This window comes from Trachemys scripta, chromosome 1, assembly GCF_013100865.1.
Source record: "Trachemys scripta elegans isolate TJP31775 chromosome 1, CAS_Tse_1.0, whole genome shotgun sequence".
Classification (NCBI taxonomy): domain Eukaryota; kingdom Metazoa; phylum Chordata; order Testudines; family Emydidae; genus Trachemys; species Trachemys scripta.
The window spans coordinates 223,869,193-223,891,174 of record NC_048298.1 but is presented as its reverse complement, the minus strand read 5'-3'; the positions used below and the strand labels follow the sequence as shown (position 1 = coordinate 223,891,174).

The window sequence follows — 21,982 nt, the reverse complement described above, 5'->3', positions numbered from 1 at the left end:
GTTGGTTTGGGTTTTTTGTTCTTTTTTAAAACTTTCTTTCAGCTTTTTACCACTTCTGAGGGCAGGATGCCTGATCTGATTCACCAAAGGAACTCCTCCTATGTTCTTATGCTAGCTCAGATACATTATTTTTTTCCTCTCAGCAGACACCTAAAAACTTACTAGCAGAATTGTCAACACTACATTCATTAGTTGTGCCTGGTAATAAATATCAGCCCTAACTCATACACATTTAATCAGCAAGTGTAAAAATCTTTAGATAAATATATACAGTAAATTTGAATTTCTGACTTGTAGACCATGAAAAACTGAATTATTTCCCCAGTAGCTCAGGTATTTCCATATTGTTTCAATAGCAAATATGTTAACAAGAGAAGCAGCTTTTTCAGGGAAAGAAGGATGGAAAATTGCGGAGCTCAAATAAAAAAAATCTAGAAATAGCATACTAACTTCATCTGTACTCATTTGCGCCAGAATTTTTACCCTCCAGTGATTTTTCTTCACTCTGGCATTCATGACTAATGTACCGTAGTCAGAAAACAATACCGTACACAAACTTGTCAATGAAGCTTGTTCTGTCTACTTCCTTACTATACATGTGCACAGTAACACAGGTACATACACAAGATTCAGAAAGGCCCCTTTGAAAGCAGTAGAGGAAATACAATACTCAATAAATGAAAGAACCAGTACACAGTCCTGTGCATGTGCCCTGATAACACTTTTCAATAGCACCCAAAATGCCTAATGATTTCTGCTATTGTACAGGTGAAGTATGCAAGTTATCGCATCGGAAAGTTGGTTAGACTGAGAGGCTATCACGATTAGTTGGTCATGAGAGGCAGCTGTACTCTAGTGACATTTTGTCTTTGTGATGGTTCTATTTCTGGCTCTGCCATGGACCTGCTATGTGACTTTGGATACATCACCTCTCTGTGCCTCTGTTTCCCCTCACTTCTCTGCATCTCTTTCCCCTTTTACCCTCTGTCTGTCTTGTCTATTTAAAGTGCAAGCTCTTCATGGACTCTCTCTTACTGTGTGGCCGTACAGTGACTATTGCAGTGGTGCTCTGATCTGACCTGGGGCTTATTGGTGCGAATAATATAAACTAAAATAATAATTGAGCCCAGTTGTTTGGGTTTTTTTTTTTATTGTAAATACACTTTCACTTAGCAAATAATACTGATTAACAGGCTTATTCAGGTCAGTTTTCTTAAGGCAGAAATATTAGTGCTTATGCAATGTTGTATAGAAACATTTTTGTAAATAATATGCAAACAAATCTAGACATCAAATGAATTAGAGCTTCAAGGTTTTTTTTCCACAGTGGCTGGTTTTAATCTTACTTCAGTGACACAGCCATCTTCCCTATTCATAAATTAATTGTCATGAAGAAAACGGTTACCTGCGTTTCTAAGGTGAAAAGTACACAAGCTTTTAAACACAGGGCCTGATTCACCACTAACATTGATACCCTTGGTAGTCATTTACACTTGTGCAACATGCCTGTATAAAAGATAGCACTCTGATTTGGCAGTATTTGATTAAAACCTATAACCATCTACCCGAGGTGCAAGGTAGAGAAGAATGATGCACTAAAAGTATGTAGATACTAGAATTGTTTTGTTTTGTAGTTAATCTGTTTCTCTTCTGATAGGCAAAATTGGTGTAATTAGGAAACACCAACTCAGATACTACCTGAAACAAGCAGATCTGGAAGGAAACTGTGATTTCAAGTTAATGACAACCTCACAATCCTACAGCCCTTATGCACAGAACTTTTGTTTACATTAGTAGGAGTTATGCACATATCCTTTAGATTGGGCTTTTTACATACAGTGTTTTAGGCTCTTGAGACTCCCCAGGTTCGCCATCAATAGTGAGTTAGCGGGCTAGCTAGGATTTTCAATGTTTGCTAGACCAGAGAACCAGTGTAAGTATCCATCATTCAGAAACATGCTTTTCCTTCAAAAGCTCCCTGGAAGGCTTGTTTCCATAAACCAAAGAACAGATTACAAATGGAATATACTCATCTGTTACATTTTTCACCAATGGTATTTTGTTATTTAAAAATAAACTATACTTCTGTTCCAAAGAAGCTAAAATATAACTCGTAACCATCAGCATGAATAAAATTAGGAATATATATACAATCATTTGTTTGGCACCATTTGAAATTCCAGACCATCAGAGACTGAGGAAAACAGATAATTTAATATTTACATGTAGTTCCAGAGTGCTGGTCCCAAGAAAAAGAGCAGCAAGACTTTAGAGATAGGCAAAGTCATTTAAAATCATCTGATGCAGCATATGACTGACATGAAAGTCAGTGACAATAGCAATGGCTCACCCATTTTTCTACCACACAAGCTTCCAGTGTCATTACACTGCTTTGGTAAACCAACCAATCAGCAACTGTATAAAATGAATCTCACTGCCCTGACACATGACAGATGCTGAAAAATAGTGCACCCCATAAATAATGTTTTGATCTATAAAGTGTCAAGTATGCATATTGTATTGCTAGGTCATAATTACTGTATTTAGAAACATCCCAGTTATCCAATAATAAAAACATTATATCAGACTGTTTTATGGGCACAGTGTGTGTAACATTAAAGCCATCACTATCAGGCACTGAGATTGTGGTCTTCCAGCAGAAACATAAATGTGTTCTGCACAGGAACATTCCTACTTTAAGGTGACAATCAGTGTATTTGCAAAGGGGAAAAAATGAGATAACCCAGTCTGCATTCTGCAGCAAGAACATGGCAAAAGAAGGGAACAAGTAGACAACATATTGTGGTAACGACTGAATGAAAGTGTGTTTTAGAAGTACTAACCACTTCCTGCAAGCCCAATCTATTTAAGCGTGCAAATATAAAAGCACGTATTAATGCCCTATCAGCATGACACTTACATGTTGATCGAAATTATTTTTATAAAAAACTCTACAGAACTCAGGAAAAAAGCTGATGGGGTTCCTATCCCAAGACAATCTTAAAACCAATCACTGGTTAAACAGTAGTTTTGATTTAATTCCTCACTTATAACACTTTATATTATGAAAACTGAAGAAACTTTTTAAAATCTAACTTTACTTTCAATATTTTTGCTGGTTTTTACATTTCACTCAGCTTACATAGAGAAACTGGACTTTTTAATTTTACATTTTGTTCTAATTAACAACACTATATTTGTAATTATTTCTACATTAGGTTTGTAACATCGTATGTTTACTGAATTTAAGTATTGGGCCTAAACTCCTTTACAAGAATTCTTAGTAGCCTATTTAAATCACCCACAAAACAGAATTATCCATTGTTTAGAAATTCTTATTTATGCTTTTTAAAAATAAAATAAAATACATATAACTTTTTAAATTTAAGGTGCAGATGCATTGTGAATACAAAAAAAATTGAGCTTGCAAATGGGCCATTTGGCCCATCTCACTTAAGATACGGAATAGAGCTGTCTGTGGAGTGAGTGTTTCTGACATCTTATCCTTGTAAAAGTGTTATATTGTTATAAACACTACCATTGACTCTCAAAAATATAGCAAGAAAAAAGAAAAAATACTGTCAATCCTATTTTCCACCAATCAGGATATATTCACAAATAGAATTCAAACAAAAAGCCAATAATAATATTTTTTAGAATAAAAACAAGCAAGATGTGGTATTTTTTTAATGAATTGCACCAACCCATCAAATAAAATGACAAAATGAATTTTTGGTTCAAGACAGGAAATATTTTGACCAATTACATAATATGAAAATTATGAACTTAGTAAAGCTGCTTAATTATAGGGGACACTTTTTTAAAACACATTTTGCAGTCTAGGGAATTACTGTTACACATACACAACTAAGATAACATTCTTCTGAGTGTGATAAATTAACTGCGGAAATTAAGGAGCTGTAACATATCTAGTCATTTTTGTAATTTACAACAGTTATGGATTTTGTATTTACTTTCCACTTCAGAACGTTAGTACATACATTTACCAAGTTTATTTCATGTTTTAAAAGCACCTATCCCCAGCTCCAGGGATGACTAAAAATTAAAAAAAAGGTTAGCCTAACCTGGTTCCAAAAATCCTTTGTGTATTAAAATCCATGGTAGTGCTATAAGCAAAATGCTTGCAATATCATGCATCAAAACAGTAAATGTCATGGCACAGAGCAGAGTGGAAGTTACAGTACCCACTTAGCGTCTACACTTCAAGTGCCACAGAAAGCTGCCTGTCATGTGAAATCGAAAATATAAAAGCAATTATGCAAGCACCAACTAAGTTTCTAGATGCGAGACTTCAGCAAGAGGGCAGGTTAAGGAGTACTTGTAAAAATTATTTTAACATAAAACGATTGTATGAAGAAAGATCAACTTGCCTACCACATGGTAAAGTTTACGAATTTATTTACTGTTGTCTTGTTTCCTACTATCAGTATGGAGCCTGATTCTCCACGGCCTTGCCCCTTGTGCAGTAATTTGGGCCCAGGACAGGGAAGCACTAGAGCATGTGCTTATTAACTCATTGGGTGAGTAGGCATGAGGGAAGATGTATTATGGTGGCTTTAAGCCATGGAGAGGCCCACCATGTAATAACGCACTTGTTTATAAGATGGGGTATTACATTCCATGGGAGTGTGATTTTTGAAGTGCATAACACGTTGCACATTAACTGGTCTGTGTAGACCCTATGTTCTTTAGTGTGCTTTTACATAGTACTCCTTCAAAGAGCACTAGTTTAAGTGCACCAACAGGACCAATCAATGTCAACACATTAGTGCACTTTAGAAATCACACTCCAGTAATGCGTACTACCTCATCATGTAGACAAGCCCTTAGACTGCTCTGAGCTACAAAATAAAAACAGGACATGCAGGATGATCCTGAGCCCATAAAACTGGACAGCTGGCAGCAGGGGCGGCTCTCTGTATTTTGCTGCCCCAAGCACAGCAGTCAGGCGGCCTTCGGTGGCACGCCTGTGGGCAGTCCTCGGTCACGTGGATTCGGCGGCATGCCTGTGGGAGGTCCGCTGGTCCCGCACCTTTGGCGTACCCACCGCCGAATTGCCGCCGAAGCCACGGGACCAGCGGACCTCCCGCAGGCATGCCGTCGAAGGCAGCCTGACTGCCGCCCTCACGGCGACCGGCAGGCCACCCCCCACAGCTTGCCACCCCAGGCACGCGCTTGGGGCGCTGGTGCCTGGAGTCACTCCTGGCTGGCAGCGTGTACTGATCACCCTTACAGATTCCCCAGAAGAAGCTATGTCAAAAAAGGGACGATCCTGGGAAAACCTGGACAGGTGGCAACCTTACTTTAGATAGCACAGGGGGCTTAAATTACAACAGTGTCCCAGTGGGCTACAGCTCTAACTGGAATCTCCGTATTACTGCATGGTGCAGCCCTGCCCAGGCACACACCCACATCCTGCCCCAATGCCAAGGCTTTCGAGGGGGTACTTGTAACAGTCTTATATCTGTTTCCCACAGTTTTTGTGTCAGGGTAATCATGCACAGGCCAGATACAGGGCTTTTGGGGCCCCTTTACACCGCTATTTTACCTGGCTTAAAGGAGGGATGAGAATCTCACCCCTTAACTTGAAGCACATGCTTACATCCCATTGAAATGAATATGCTTAAGCACCATTCCCCAGACTAAGAATATGTTCTTGAATCAGGGCCTTGCACTTGAGCAAAGTGGGTGTAAAATTGTTACCTAATCAGAACAGTGCTGTTTTGCATCTACTTTGCACAGGTGTAAATAACTACACAAGCTGCAAAGCAGTGCAGATTTGGACTATTAACCTCAATGGAAATAAAAGAGGATTGGAAGAGCAATGGGAAATAACATACCCAAGGATCTTTGCTAGCCCTCTCAAAGAGACAAAGAAAATAGGCCAGATTATCGCATTGAAATGCTACAGAAAGCAGTGTCCTCATTTCTGAACACTGACCTTTACATATGACAGGGAGATAAGATATTACATCCTAAAAGGAAACACAAGAACGAGAAGCAGGAATACTGTGCTCAAACTTGTCACTTTGACATTTCAGTCTCTGAATGAACTGAGCTTGAAAAAAATCTTTAGTTTCCTTTCTAGTTATGACAACTCATATTTCACCCATAGTGATTTTTAAAACATGTATTTAAACCTCCAAGATCAATGGAAATATTTCCATATTTTTGTAATTACAGTGGACATTTTGTTTTAAAATTCCCTGTTGTGTTAGTAATCCAATCACATGAGCACTGAGAGCCTGAAAATGACAAGACCTAAATCAAAAGCAAAGTTTATTTAGTTGATTTTTATTGTCCATGCTGAAGCAAATGCTTACTTATGTCAACTAACCACAACATAATGAATGTATAAATACTGAAAGAATTTTAAAAATAATCTAAGTAGCTATTAGTATTTCAGGTAAAGAACTGTGTTTTCAATATAAAATATTTAAGATGACATTGTACCTTTAAAATAATTTAAAATATGCACTAGTAATATTATTTATATTAGAGGAGGAACTATTTTATAATTTCCCCCATTTCCATCACATAAAGTAAATTTTAACCTTAGCAGAAAAGCAGTTATCCAGAGGAAGTATGATGAGACACCAAACTATATCTTAGTTGACCAAAAAGAAAAAAAAAAACCCATCCCAGGAAAGAGAGACAGATGCACTGAGCCTTCTCAATGTAACAAAAAAAAAACATGCTTGGTCTATATATATATATAGCCTTGTAGTTACTTGACAAGCCAGATCACAAGATCTTCAGAAAGGAATGATCCTCTGAAAAGAAAATATTAAATGGAAAGAATAGCAGGAAGGGAGTAAAATATGTGGAGCTTGCATAAGGATATTATTCTCTTTCCAGTACACATATAACTTAATATGTACAGGTATACCTTAACACGTGTTACACCTATTTAAAAAGTGTCACAATGCACTGTACTTTAAATCATTCTCTAAAGAGATGAGAAAACTTATGAACTCTAATCTAGAACTGAAGTCTTCTAAATCTCTATGATTCAGTCATTAAAATTATTCAAACACCCTGTTACCATTATCCTCCTAGCATAAGAAGTTATGTCAAACTAGATCTAAAACATAGGTCTGCAAAAGAAGTATTTTACAAAACAAATATCAATACAAGTTTTTCCACCTTTGTTCCACTTGTACAGCACCTCGCACAATAGGGTCCAGGTCCATGACAGGGGTTCCCTAGATGCTACAGGAATACACACAAATAATAATATGATGCCAAATGACGTAAACTTTCCTCTGCAAATCTCATAGCTCCAGTCATTATATTAATGAACACAAGATGGTTGAAGGAGACACCAGCAAGTCAAAGGTTATGTCTGCACTACAGCCTATGTCAGTATAACATATGTCACTCAGGGGTGTGAATAAACCATCCACTGAGCAACATAAGTTACAGCAATATAAGCGTTTGTTTGCACAGCACTATGTTAGTAGGAGAGCTTCTCCCACCGACGTAGGTTCTGCAGTTGGCGGAGGTGATTTTATTATGCCAACAGGAGAGAGCACCTTCACCAGATACACTGCAGCTACCTTTTTTTTAAACGTAAAACATGTAAAAGCTAAATAGAAAAACTACAGTGGATGCCCTTACAAAGATCCACTATCTTGAAAGAGTATTTAAATTCTAAGCTTTCCGGGGCAGGGAAAGTCTCTTACTTTGTTTTTGGAGGGACCCTAATTTTAGTTGAGCCCTCTAGGCCCTATAGTAATACAAAATAATAATACCAGTTCCAGAGCTGTTCCATACTTTCAAAATGGGGAATTCTATTATATCTTATATACAGTATTTTTTTTCTAATCTGTAAGTGGGACTTTTAAAACTAGGAAAAATATATTCTGCTAAAAATGTAAACCTTTCCAGCTTGTGGGTTCTTCATAGTTCCCTTTACCCTTCTAGGTCATAACACGTGTTTAAAAATGGGTTGTCCCCAAAAGCACTTAAATTATCAGTTGCCTTCTTAATCCTGATCCCTACCATGAAGTCTTAATGTTGAGTTTAGGATATTCAGATGTGCAATTTCAAGATAAATTGTCTTCTTTTATCATAAATTTAATTTTTAAGGAAGTGAAAAATAAAATCATTTTCCAGACAAGAAGCAAAATCCAAAGTTGCATCCCGGCTCGTCACCCTCGCCCATCACCATTTCTTCATGTGTCACAAAATATAAACAATTCCAGATTGTACGTTCATATAGAATTTAAGAGACATACGTTCAAAGTCTAGGGCTATAGCACAATTCAGTAACAAACTCTAGTCCCACCCTGGTAATAATGAACCATGTTTATTCATGTTGTGGCAGCATGCTGGACAGTGTTGCAACTTGGCTCACCCACATGGCAGTACTATTGCTTGAAAACTGCATGTAATTCTTATCAAGAGACATTGTCTAAGCTTCTCAGTAAGAGAGGTATTATTGATCTCAACATATCTGTATCCAGAAAGATTTGTATAGTATACTTCAGTAAGTTACAGAGGGGTTATACATAGTTTGAAAAACTTGAAATATAACCTCGCCTTGGTGCTGGAGAGTTCAATGTCATAAAGTGCTGAAGATATGAACACACATCAGACAAATAAATTAGTAGCTAATTTATTTCTCTGGTTTATTTAACAATATTCCAAGCTTAGCACATTAAATAAAAACTCACAGACAATGGGTAGGACTAACAATGGCTTTGTCTTAGAACAAAGAAACATGTCAACTGAACCAATTACCATTTTATTTTGGATACCAAAAATTAAAAGGCCTGAAGGAGCAGAACAGTGCATTGCACTGGTATTGGTGAAACCGATTTGGGGAGAAAACAGGCTGCACTGCATGATAATTTTAGCCTTCAGACGGTCCACATGGAAACAGGGATTGGGAGAATACCAAAACACATTAGCTGAATTCAGATCGGGGGGGATGGGGGAGAGGGGCTGAGGGGCTGATTTTCTTTTACATTGGTGTAACTCCACTGATTTCAGTTAAGATAGCTCCTAATTACAGTAGTGTAAGAGGAGTTCAAACCTCTGGTTTCTTAGTTTTTAATGAAAGAAGTGCCGGGTCTCAAGCAATTTTTTTTTACTTTCATACCTGATGTGGCAAGCCCAGAAGTGCTGGGGCTCAACCCTGGCACAAATTAAGCACTATGTTAACAGCTTCAGCTCCTTTAGGGACAAATTCAGTAGGTGACAAATTGTGGTAAAAGTTACTCTTAAAATTGATGTGGTAGTGTAAGTTACATCAGCTTGGCAATCAATGTGCAAAACAAGTGTAACTTATACACTGAGCAGGTGTAAAAGGAAAATCAGCTAAGAGGCCTGCTTTAACTTCCTCCCTCCAGTTAATTAATTATTCTGCTATGCTTCCTACACATGTAAGCTACACTTGTTTTGCACATTCTCTGGGCCCAATCTCCTACAGCCTTGCACGTTCCGTAGTCATGTACATCTGTGCAAAGTGGATGTACAATGATACCATATCAGACTGGTGTATTTTACACGCACTTTCTGGAAGTATAACTAATTACACAAGATGCAGGGTAGTGAAGAATTGAGCCATCTGAATGCTAGGTCTGTACAAGTTAGACCACCATTTACAGTCATTTTTCATTAACTAAAACCTGCCAGATAATTTACACCATTTGAGTTGTTTCATGATTCTAATCCCCCTCCCCACCTACTGCCAAATGATCATACTGTGCATCGGTTGGTGAGAACTATAAAAACAAAATGTAAACACATACAGCTTGATAGTACAAGTGAAACAGCATATTAAATATCACTGTAAATCTTACTTCTGTATTACTTTTGACCAGCCCTTTATAAAACCATGCATCTATGATTATGAATTCCAAATAGTCATCCCATAATAATACACTGAGCAGTCTCTGGTGGACATCTCTCCAAAATCAGTGTTGCATAAGACAATCATAGACACACACATATACATGTTCTGTGTTAGCATTTTATACTGCTGTCCATCATCCCAGTATCTGAGTGCTATTATGTACACATGCATTTTATAGCATAGTCTGTGAGACTAATACAACTGAGTGAATGTCTCTGATCTCTGCAACAACTGAATGATTTCCAAGATGACATGATACACAGACTTTCAGGGGACATCCCACTTATACCTTCATGCTACACTGTAGACCAGGGATCAGCAACCTTTGGCACGCGGCTCCCCAGGGTAAGCACCCTGGTGGGCCAGGCGGGTTTGTTTACCTGCCACATCCGCAGGTTTGGCCCATCGCGGCTCTCACGGGCTGCGGTTCTCCGCTCCAGGCCAATGGCAGCTGCGGGAAGTGGCGCGGGCCGAGGGATGTGCTGGCCTCCGCTTCCCGCCACCCCCATTGGCCTGGAGTGGTGAACCGCAGCCAGTGGGAGCCGCGATCGGCCGAACCTGCAGACGCAGCAGGTAAACAAACCGGCCCGGCCCACCAGGGTGCTTACCCTGGCGAGCCGCGTGCCAAAGGTTGCCGATCCCTGTTGTAGACTAATGAGAATTTGTATTCTAGTCGGTAAGAGCGATATTCCCAGAATGTTTCCAACTGGGAAATGAAAAAAAGAAAAAAAAAAAACTTTGCCTATAATATGGTAATTCCAAAAATCCCCCCGTGCATAAGCAAAATATGCTGGCTGCCTCCCCACTCTCAGCCAAAAAGTGGACTATAGACTTGTTTTAGACATGTAGCTCTTCCTAAGAGATGCATTTTATTCTTTTATTTTGCTAAGTACTCAAAAAGACTTAAAATATTTAGGCATAGAGACACAGGGGGAGCTACTGCAGTACACATAACGATTAATCAGAACTAGTATTGAGGTGGGCCAGACCAAAGCCCTCTACAAACTGACTCGAAAGGGAAGAAGGGGAAAAGTAAGTTTGTTAGTGCTGACATAACAGGAAACATTATCAAAGTCTAACAACTTGTGTGAGGGTTTTTTTCCCTGCTTAAATACATTTACACAAAATTAAAGCTTACTTTTTTGAAAGGCTTTTTCTTCCAAAGATCTTTCTAACTCCCTGGTCAAAGTCCCAATTTAAATTAAAACAGTCTGTATAAAAACAAATGTGGTCCTTGCCATTTTCCAATCTCCCTACTTCCCCCATCCTTCAGGGGCCTGATTCTTTGCTGCTTTGCACCTTGTGTAGCCACCACTTAGACTAAGGGTTCTCAAACTGGGGATCATGACCCCTCAGGGGGTCGCAAGTTTATTTCCTGGGGGGTCGTGAGCTGTCAACCTCCACTCCAAACCTTGCTTTGCCTTCAGCATTTATAATAGCATTAAATATATTTAAACGTGTTTTTAATTTATAAGGAGGGTCGCACTCAGAGGCTTGCTGTGTGAAAGGGGTCCCCAGTACAAAAGTTTGAGAACCACTGACTTAGACTCACACAAAGTGAATGTAAAATGCCACAATTCTGATGTGGTTGTGATTTCCACCTACTTAGTATAAATGTAAGGGGTGACATCAGGGCTTGTCTACAGTAGAAAGTTTTACCACTTTAACTATACTAGTATGACTGAGGGCTGGTCCACACTAACCCCCCAGTTCGAACTAAGATACGCAACTTCAGCTACGTGAGTAACGTAACTGAAGTCGAAGTATCTTAGTTCGAACTACAAGGTACTTACCGCGGGTCCACACGCGGCAGGCAGGCTCCCCCGTCGATTCTGCGTACTCCTCTCGTGAAGCAGGAGTACCGGTGTCGACGGCGAGCACTTCCGGGATCAATTTATCGCGTCTAGACAAGACGCGATAAATTGATCCCAGAAGATCGATTGCTTACCGCCGAACCCGGAGGTAAGTATAGACGTACCCTGAGTGACAAAATGTCCCCCAGTGTGAATGCAGTTATACTGGCATAAAAGTGCTTATACCAATATAGTTTATTGTGGTTTGGGAAGCAAAAAAGCTATATCAGTATAACTGCATCCACACTGGGGCCTATACCTGTATGTCAATACAAAAAAATCACCCCCCTAATTGATGTAGTTATACCAGTAGAACTTGTAGTGTAGACGAGGCCAAAAGTATGAGGTAGTGAAAAAAATCAGGCTCAAATTTATTTATTGTCTAGTTTCTTCCTAATATTTTTGTAAGAGTCTCTGAAGATCTGACTTACGGATTTTAAAATCAGCTTTAAATTTAGGAAATTAAACTTTGAAATCCTAACCCATGTTGGCTTCAGAAGTGGATTTGTACATCTTTAAAACTTCTCTGTTTAGGGTCCAAATTCAAAAAAACATTCCTATTGCAGAAAGCACTTAAGCACATTTAAGTCCCAGGCTACATCCTCACTGGGGGGAAAGGGGGGGTCGATTTAAGATACGCAAATTCAGCTACGCCAATAGCGTAGCTGAATTCAACGTATCGGAGCCGACTTACCCCGCTGTGAGGTCGGCGGCAAATCAACCTCCGCGGCTCCCCCATTGATGGCGCTTACTCCTACCTCCTCTGGTGTAGAAGCGTCGATTCGGGGATCGATTGTCGCGTCCCGACGAGACGTGATAATTCGATCCCCAAGAGATCCATTTTGACCCGCCGATTCAGGCGGGTAGTGTAGACCTGCCCCCACTGAAGTACATGGGAATTAAACACATGCATAAGTGCTTTCCTGAAATTGGGGCCAGAGTCAGGAGTCATGGTCTTTGCAGAATTACTTCCTTGTTCATTTCAGTGCTGTATAATCACAAGTTATTCATGTTTGAAGATAGTGAGAAAGACATACAATAGAAGCTTAAACCAAGTCTCTTACGCTTGTTCAATATTTACAGTATTCATAGCATCAAACAGAATAATTTTGGTAACTTAAGACAAATACCTTTTCTTTGTTATTTAATGTACCATAGTATTCCTGTTAAATGAACCCACTGTCTCGGATATTAAAGAAATTGCTGTTTACATTTACTGTGTCATTTAAATTAAAAATCTGTTCCTGTTCCAAGCCCCACTCGCCTTCATCCTCATCTTCAGGTTCTGCTTCAGACACATTGCGAGTGTTTTCATACAAAAAGATCTGCTCATCAACATGAGCTGGGGCTAACCGGTTTCTCTTAGCACTTACAACATTAGCAGAGGAACCAAAAAGGCGTTCAGGGAAGACTCTTGTGGCAAGAATACACCAATATTTCTGAAGTACCTTTGGTAAAACAGGAAATAATGCTAGTCTGTCAGACCACCATTTAAGTGGGTCTTCATTTAGACCAAGAACCTTTTGTGACTTAAAGTTGCTCAATTCCTCAACAATCTGAGCATGCCATTCCTCTTGGTCTTCCACCCCTCCTGTCTGGCAAAAGATTTCCGCAAGCATGTTATTGATTGCGCTGGTAGGGGGAGGGGTAGAGGAGATGATTATTTTTTTCACAGGTGGCTCTTCTGACACTGTAAAGAACTTTTCTTCAGGCCTGAAAGTGTTTTCTTTTACTTTTTCCAAAAGGCTTTTTGCTTCCTCCACCACTCTGTTTTCTACCTGTTGCCGTTCAAATGCTGAAAGGAAAGGTAGTTTTTTGTACCTAGGGTCCAGAAAAGTTGCAACATTGAGAAACATGTCTATCTCAGGTGTATGCTGGTATGTTGTTGATAACTCTTTGGCTATCACTTCCTTGGCCATGCTGATTTCTTTCAAATCATTCTCTTTGATGTTCAACGTGGTATTTAGAAGCATGTGGAGGAGGGGTTTCACCATACTTATTGTTGGATATTTTGAAGCAGACATCATCTCAGCAACCTGTTTAAAGGGCTGAAGTAGGTCCACCAGGCCTTCAATTGTATTCCATTCGCTGGCTTCCAGCATCAGATGGTGGTTATTGCTGTCCTCCACAAGAACTGCTGCAATTACAAACTGCTGTTCTTTAAGACGTTGCAACATGGCAAGTGTGCTTCCCCACCAGGAAACACGATCACTTACAAGCATACAGTGCAGAATATTTTGTTGCTTCTGCTTCTCACTTAACATGTACATTGCGACCGTGGACTGCTGAAAATATTCCACCAGTTTTCGGCACCTGGCAAGAAGGCTGCACAGTTTTGGAAGCTGAAAAGCTTGTTGTATTCCTGCATTAAAAGTCTGCCCCAAACAAGGCATTTGTACTGGAATATCTAGGAGAGAGCAAGCTTTCACAATGTCTTTACCATAATCTGTTGTAGCACCAAAGACTTTTGTATTGATCCCCCATTCAATAAAGATTTCATAAAGGACTCGTGTAATAGTTTCTGCAGTATTTTCCTCTGGCACTTCAAACGTTTTTAAACACCGGGAGTTAACAGCCAGACAGTTAGAAGGGCTACTATTCAGAAAATGAACTGCAAGTGTTACATACGATCTATTCTGGTTTTCACTTCTCCACATGTCAGTGGATATGCCACACCATAGAATTTCAGTAAGTTCTTTTAAAACAATTTCTCTAATAGCATTGTATTTTTCAGGAATTGCTTTTGTGCAGAAATATTTCCTGCTAGGAAGTTCATATCTAGGATCAGCTGTTCTCAAAAGTGCCTTGAATGTGGGTTCATCAACTATAGAGGAAGGATACATGCCCTCACAAATTAGGCTAATCACAGCAGAAGTCAATTCTTGATGCTTTTTGTTTTCATAATTGTGGCTGGTCTTCATAATTAAAGTGTCTTGAACAACCTGCTGTGATGATTCTGGCTTCAGTTTTGAAAATGCAGTAGCAAACGCTTCCCTCATTTGCTCAGTGTTACTTTTCACAAATTCGCAGAACTCATCAGGATGATTTTTCTCAAGGTGGTATGAAAGGTTGGACGTGTTTCCTGAATAGGCAATTTGGGCCATGCAGATGCGGCAATAGATTTTCTTCCACTGTAATATGCATCCTTCTGCATTAGTATCAAACCCAAAGTACTTCCATACTTTACTCTTTGCTCTTGGATGAGCCACTAACTTTAGATCTGATGGCGAGCCTTCTAAGCTTTTATTCTCCATTGCTTCTTGGCCACCGTCCCACCTTTTGATCCTTCACTCATTAATGAGTACCTGATAAAGGCAGTAAGATAAAGATACAATGAGAAAGCACACGTCGAGCACACTCAACTATGTGAAATCAGTGCTTCTGTGAATACACCAAGAAACCTACCTTACTAATTACATTTGAAAATTTAAAGATGAAGTTTACAGGAAGTGTGACCTATAGGAAGACCCATTAGAATGTCAAAAATAGAAGTGTTTTAATATGTGAACCGATGCTGTGATTGAACTAGTACAACCAAGCAAAACTGAGTTTCTTGAGTAACATGAAAATTCTTGGTAGAGAAAGTGTAACAATCACTGTAGATTTTAAAAACGTTATTGCCACGTACATTAGACATTTGTTATAGTAGTTCCCTATCCTGAAATTATACTTAAGGTTGAGTCAACATCCCTTTGCACAAGAATTATTGAACTCTGCTGTTTCTGCTATTTCAGCAGAAATTTGTTACACAAGGAACAAATGTTTGTTTGTGCTAGTTGTACGTTACAACTATAGAAGTGATCCTGCTCTGCTGAAATCAAAGGACATTTTCCAACTGGATTCAGTTAAAGTAGGATCAGAGCCCTCATGCAGAGCAACAATATACATTTGAGGACTTTCCTGCCTGCTTCTTTGTGGAATTAATGTTCAGAGCTCTTGGCTCCTGGAATATCTTATATTCCTTATACCTTATAATTGGAGGAAGAGAGGCAGGCAGGCGAACTTTTATCAATGCATTGAAATATGTCAGTTTGAACATTCTTTTTAGCTGTTCAGAAGAATAAACGTAAGAGTTTTCTACAGAGTGTGCTCCAGAAAATTATACCTACAGATCTGCGTGGGGCAAAATATTTTTGCCAGAAAAGTATAAAGCCACCAGTCTCCCTTCAAGCAACTACCTGCCAGAGCTCATTTCTCTGCACCAGGCTAAGACTGCATGTGTAGATGTTGCTTTGTCTACCTCTACCATGGCTGCAATCTAGTCAGACCATTGCCAACAGACCCTCAGAACAACAAACAGCCCCATTCTTGAAATGCCCAGTAAGTGGGTAACAAAGATCAGTAAGGAGAGGGGAAAGGAGCCATCAGGGAACAGTGGTGCAGGCACATACAAAAATTTGAGAGGACCAGAGTTGAGAATACATTCATGATGCATTCTATTGAGAATGGGACGTCAACAAATCAGTAAGTTGGGGGAAGATGACATTCCCCATCATTCCCTGTCAGTGGCAGCACCATGCCAGGAAACAGAAAAAGAAAGCCCTGGGTGAATAAGACAAGCTAGAAGGCTTTTCATGACATTGGTGCAGACCTGCGGGAATGTTTGTGCGTGTGTAACTTTCCCGTGCAGTTGCTCCTGTGGGTTTACACTATGGAGTAAGGGACTTTTGTTCCTTTTAACTATTCTAGTTATTTTTTAATATTTTGGCTTTTTTAATAAAATATTAAGACAAGATTATTGAAGGTTAAAGATGAGGAGGAGTTGCAGATTTTTTGGTTTGGCTGATTTCTTTAAATATTTACATCTGAAGATTCTGCATCAGGAGCTAAAACTATTCTGTTTTTAAAAATGTGCTCTGAATACTGGTATGTCCTTTGCTATGACTAATTTCAGTGCTTCAGTCATCAATATGAATTACTGACCCAACATGGTTATACTGTATCATTCCAAAGATCCATATTAACAACTCCATGTTATGCATTCTCATAGTATGACAGTATAACTTAGAAGGAGAGGTATATACAGTATAATGTTACAGATGATGATTTTAATAGCTTCATATTATGCACTGGCATGATGTACCATATCAGTATTTGCTGTTATTATTGCTTTCAGATACCTCTATTTCAAGCCATGTCACAGGGTTTCTGGGACACACACAGACTCAACAAATTTCATTTTATCCCAGAATATCCCTTACTGTAACACAGAGGTTCCTGGAAGCAAAGAGGAAGTCGAGTAATAAAACAGGTGGTGTGCCTTTAATATTTAAAATTAAGGAGGGAAATTCTACAACATACAGATCCTGTCATAGAACAAGAAAACACAAGTTCATTCACAGTGAATGAGTGTCCCAGGCTCACTCCACCTGATTTTATGACTGTAAGATCTTTTCTATCATTTGTATATAGATTCAGCATTTATCTAGTGGTACACCGTAGCATTGCCACAGTTAAAGATACATCAGCATACCACCACCTTAATTATAACACTGAACCACACATAACTTTGCAATCTAAATTGCTCTCTTTTAAATGTAGCCTTTTTCTGAATATAATTTACTAATATCTTACATGTACAATATATATAGTTCCTTTCATCTCAATGGATCCCAGATATTATTCCTCTTATATATGTAAATCACTTCACCAGCAGTGGATCACAAACTGTCTCTGGAGTGAAACAATTTTAACAACTGGGAAACATAATTAAGACAGGAAGTACAGCATCCTTAATCTATTATAATACTTTCTCCATATGAAATAAAAGATATTACTTGAATCAAAATTGAGGGGACCCATGCTCTCTATTATTAATAGTTTTGAATCTTTTGAAAATTATAGCGAAAGCCAGAAGAAAATAATTTCATTTAGATTAATTAGAAAGAGAAAATTGGGCACATTTAAAGTCTATCTCAGGTTAAAAGATGCTTTTAAAAACATGAATGAGTAATATCAGCACTCAGTTCTAAGTCACTTTCTACATCTCTCAAGTACCAAATATAAACATTAACAAGTCTTCTCCACAAGTACAAAACATACACCATCGAGTATGTCTGAAGCCAAATTTCAGTGAAATGATTTATGCAATAGAAGATCAAATGCAGCATGAGAAAAAACAAAAATTTTCTGACAACTCTTCAACATGATCACAGAAAATCCTACTCTGTGAAACAATTAGTGTCAGAGATAGCATGATTTTAAAAAGATAAAAAAAAATGAGATGACTTGCAATGGGCTGCAACCACATTTCCTGTATTAACTTCCTGGTGTCACAATTAGCTAGCTCATCTTTTGTAAATTCACTGATTAGATTTTTGTTTCTAAAACTTGATTTTGAGGCAAGGTCACACCTTACATTAAGATATCAGTATGAGCATTTATTTTAATTATTAAAGTTAAGCAGTGGGAGAAGAATATGCATGCAGTAGTATCTATTTGAATAGATAATTATCTTGGTACACACAGCACTAACAGATATATATTACCATACTGATCTTTAATTATACTATTTTATACTATTAGTATTGAGAAATGTTTAAATAATAATTTATATAATTCCTCTTTCTCCTTTACTTTCCAGCACTGCACTTAATTGTGAAGTCTACATTAAATTCACAACCTGCATTGAAATTCCTCCTTCTGTGTTTCAGTTTCAGAGTCTGAAACTCCTGATACTTCCTGATACTCCTACCCTGGTATGCTGTGAAAATTGCACCTTCATGTTATATATTTACACTTTTGTGTTTTCAGTTCACAAATCAAAACAACTACTGCAATATATTTTGCCCCCGAGCTGCCTCATTTGTACAGTTCAAACTGTCCTTTCCATACACACCATCCTAAACAATATCTGTAAAATTAGACAAATATTAGCAGGATGTAGTAGGAGTCAGTTTTTAGAAAGACAAGTTAAGTTGTGTAGTGAAAACAGCATACAACCTTGATTAATTCAGGAAAAGAGGACTAATTTAATTTAGTTTACTTTAGACTGCAGCTCCTGAATATTTCTGTGAAATAGTATAACAAGCTTTTTTTAAAATGAATGCAGCTTTTGAAGATATAAGGGCTACAGCTACACTACTGGACTTCAGACCTTTAATTCAACACAGGGCAGATCAATCACTGGATGCCAGACTGCTTTCTATAATATAGCTTCCACCATGGAGCTGCACCTATGCTGAATTATGGCTATGTGGCTTGCCAGTGTAGATGAGGTCCAGTAGGTTTGAGGTCCAAATTCCAGAACATGTAGACTTGAGGAGCTAAACTACAAATCTTTGGCTCTCCCCTATTCCCCTCAATGTTTTTTTAAATGTCTCTCATGATGAGGCAATTGATACCTGATTTATGCACCTTTTATTCCAGTAATCATATCTTTTTAAGAATTGAGGACTACAAGGGTTAGAAAAAGCTTTCAACTTCTGTATTTTAAAATATTTTTAGTTCACTAACTTCTTGACACAATTGTTGCTTCTTTATTCCAATAGAAGTAGCAGATTACTGATCCAAGATTAACTATGTTCATTCTAAAACACATGTAATTACTTTTACATTTTAAAGTATTGTCTTTGTCATACTATGATCACTACTTTGAAATCTTACCTAGACTAGCCTAACGTCCATATCAAAATACCCCTGTTCACAAGTTGGTTTGTTTTTTTAATCACACTGTTTCAAATACATTCTTGATATTTTTTGATTTGTTAATTATATTTAAGATTACAGTAAAATAAAATGTTTGGGTCAATCTTTGTCATAATATTTCTGTTCAGTTCTAAATTATTTTGAAAGCGTTACACACTCTAGGCATAATCCACAACTTTACCCTGCCAAGAAAAACTAATGCTAAAAGAATGCTCAGCTGACACAAAACTGTAGGCACACATCAGCTTTTTTTTCTTTTTGGCATGTTATATGTTTTTGAGAATGAGAAAGCAAAACTCAAATCTGCATTAGAATTATTAGTATGGAAGAAACATTACCCAATGAACCCATGTGTGGAAATCTGTGCTGTCCAGTCTTTGCATTAATTTTACAAAAATTAATGGTTGACACAAATTTATTTTCTCTCCTCCCTAGTACCTCAACTATACAATAAGTTGATTTGGGTCTCATATTTTAAATAATCTCACTGAACTGCATACCTATACCTGCATTTTTGTTGTTATTCTGGTTAAAACCACCATCACCTCCATAAGAGCCACATTTGAAGCTAGTCAGAGAAAACAAACAGAACCAAACTAGTGAGCTGCAGTGATGCTGTCACTCATTACATGTTTTTCAGGCCTTCCCAAGTTGCAGGGAGCTGTTAGAAGCACCAACAAATTCAAAAGTGTTTTTAAAAATCAGTATCCTTTTAAATATACGATGCCTATTGTGTTGATGTCTGGCCTGAAGAGATTCCCAGATTAATCGTTTTTGGAAACCTCAAGTTTCCTTCCTAGACACCTAATGTGGGGAAACAGAACATCATTAAGTTTTCTGTTGACCACAAAAATCATTTAAAAATGTAACACAAAACTGTCAGAAAAGGAGCTAAACTAAAAGCTCCCCAGAGCAAACTGAATGCCATTGAATTGTCACCTTAAATGCTGGCAAGTAATGACAATATATATTCAGCATATAAAAAGCATACAACACTCCCACCAATGGCTGGGTGGGAAGAAAAGACTAGCAGTCTATGAGAGTCGGATTCAGTGAAGAAGTTCACCACTGTCAATACTGGAAGAGTGATTTTAGAGAGGATGTAATCAAGTGGCCAGGAGTGTGGAAGAATAAAGTCCAGTGTCCAAGTTTAGCAGAGATGGAGGAATTTACTTGAGTGGCAGAATTCAAAAGCAGGCAAAGAGAACAGGGAGGGTTCTAGCCTAGTATCTAGGCACAGGATCAGGGCAGAGGAAGGTAGCCAGGCAAAGCAGCAGGTTCTCGTTCAGCAGGAGAAGCTAGGGGAACTGGTGATTTCTTATAGGTTTATCACCACAGTATCTGAGCACATCACAAACACTGATCAACACCCACGTGAGGCTGAGACCTGAGGTACAAACAGAACAAAAATCACTCCTGAATCTGAGGCAACGCGGGGAATTGAACCCAGCTTTCCGGGGGCTGTCCAGCACCTTAACCACAACGCCACTCAGGTCCAGCAGCAGAGAGGTATGCAAGGGCCTAACGCAGCGGCCTGGGTCAAGTGCAGTAACGCGGGGGGGGACTGTGTGTCTAGTACGGGAACGAGTGCAGTTAGAGCAGCGAGAGGGCGTGTGCAGGTGTCTCCCCAGTAACTGAGTATGCCAGCACTAAACAGGCAGGCTCAAGCCCACGAACCGCCTACAAAGCCAGCAGGGGAAAGGGCCCAGCGGCCCCAGCCCAGCAGCCAGGCGCGTGCGGAGGGCGCCAGCGCAGCGGGCCGAGGGGAGGCTGGAGCGCGCAGCTCCGTGGCCCGGCGCAGCAGCCGCAGCGTGTGCAGCTCACGGGGGAGGAGTGCCAGGGCCAGGCCCTGTGGTACTGCAGCTCTGGCAGGGAGGGGAGCCCCCGGTGCGGAGAGTGGGGCCCGGGTGGGGGAGGAAGGGAAGGCTACAAAGAGGGAGCGGCCGCCGGCCTCCTGTTTCCCCCCCTGCACCGTTAGGAGAGCGGGCTCAGTGCCCGGCGGACGCAGGCGGGCTGCGCCCGGTGCCATTGCACGGCTCCCCGGGCCTGCCAGCAGCGCCCCGCACGGGGCGGCCCCGACCGCCGCTGGGCAGCAGCGGGGGGCGATGCTCTCACCTGGCGCGGGGGGCCCGCCGGGGCGGAGGCGGCGCAGCAGCTGGTGCAGGGCGACGGCGAGGCCGATGCAATAGAGCCGCAGCGCGGGCAGCGCCCGAGACAATAGCGACATGGCTGCCTCCCGCCCCTCGGCGCGGGGAGAAGCGGGGACGGGGCCCCGGTGCGCCTCTGTCTGTCGGGATGTGTGTGTGTGTCCCCGCTCCCGGGCTGGGCGGGCGCGACGCTGCTGCAGAGCCCACACCCAGCGGAAGGGAAAGCGCCGCCGCTGTCACAGGCTGCACGGCCCGGACGCTCCGCCGCTCGCTTCTGGGCATGTGCGCGGCCACACCGCGTCAGGGCGGGGGAAGGGGAGAGCGGCCCCTGAGCCCCATGCCTCCAGGGGCGCCCTAGGCGCCGAGCGGGCGGGTGGAGGAGCGGGATCGGGGGACACTGCCACCGTGGTTGGGGAGAGATGCAGCCAGGGCTGCGCTAGCTGCCAGGGAGG

The 21,982-nt window shown here is 40.2% G+C and overlaps 2 protein-coding genes across 2 annotated transcripts in view; both read right to left on the bottom strand.

Annotated features, from left to right (window-relative positions):
• DHRSX (dehydrogenase/reductase X-linked) overlaps window positions 1–21,641 on the bottom strand; it is a 228,468-nt gene extending 206,827 nt beyond the window's left edge. Inside the window, exon 1 of the mRNA XM_034757540.1 lies at window positions 21,499–21,641. Within this exon, the coding sequence (XP_034613431.1) occupies window positions 21,499–21,610 (112 nt within the window). The 5' untranslated portion in view covers window positions 21,611–21,641. The remainder of the gene's footprint in view (window positions 1–21,498) is intronic.
• Window positions 12,587–21,634, bottom strand: ZBED1 (zinc finger BED-type containing 1). Its single transcript, XM_034757529.1, has 2 exons — window positions 21,499–21,634; window positions 12,587–15,041 (listed from the first exon to the last, which is right to left on the bottom strand). The coding sequence occupies exon 2, from the start codon at window positions 14,988–14,990 to the stop codon at window positions 12,903–12,905; it is 2,088 nt and encodes a 695-aa protein (XP_034613420.1). The 5' UTR covers window positions 14,991–15,041; window positions 21,499–21,634; the 3' UTR covers window positions 12,587–12,902.
• Window positions 21,642–21,982: the final 341 nt, after the last annotated feature.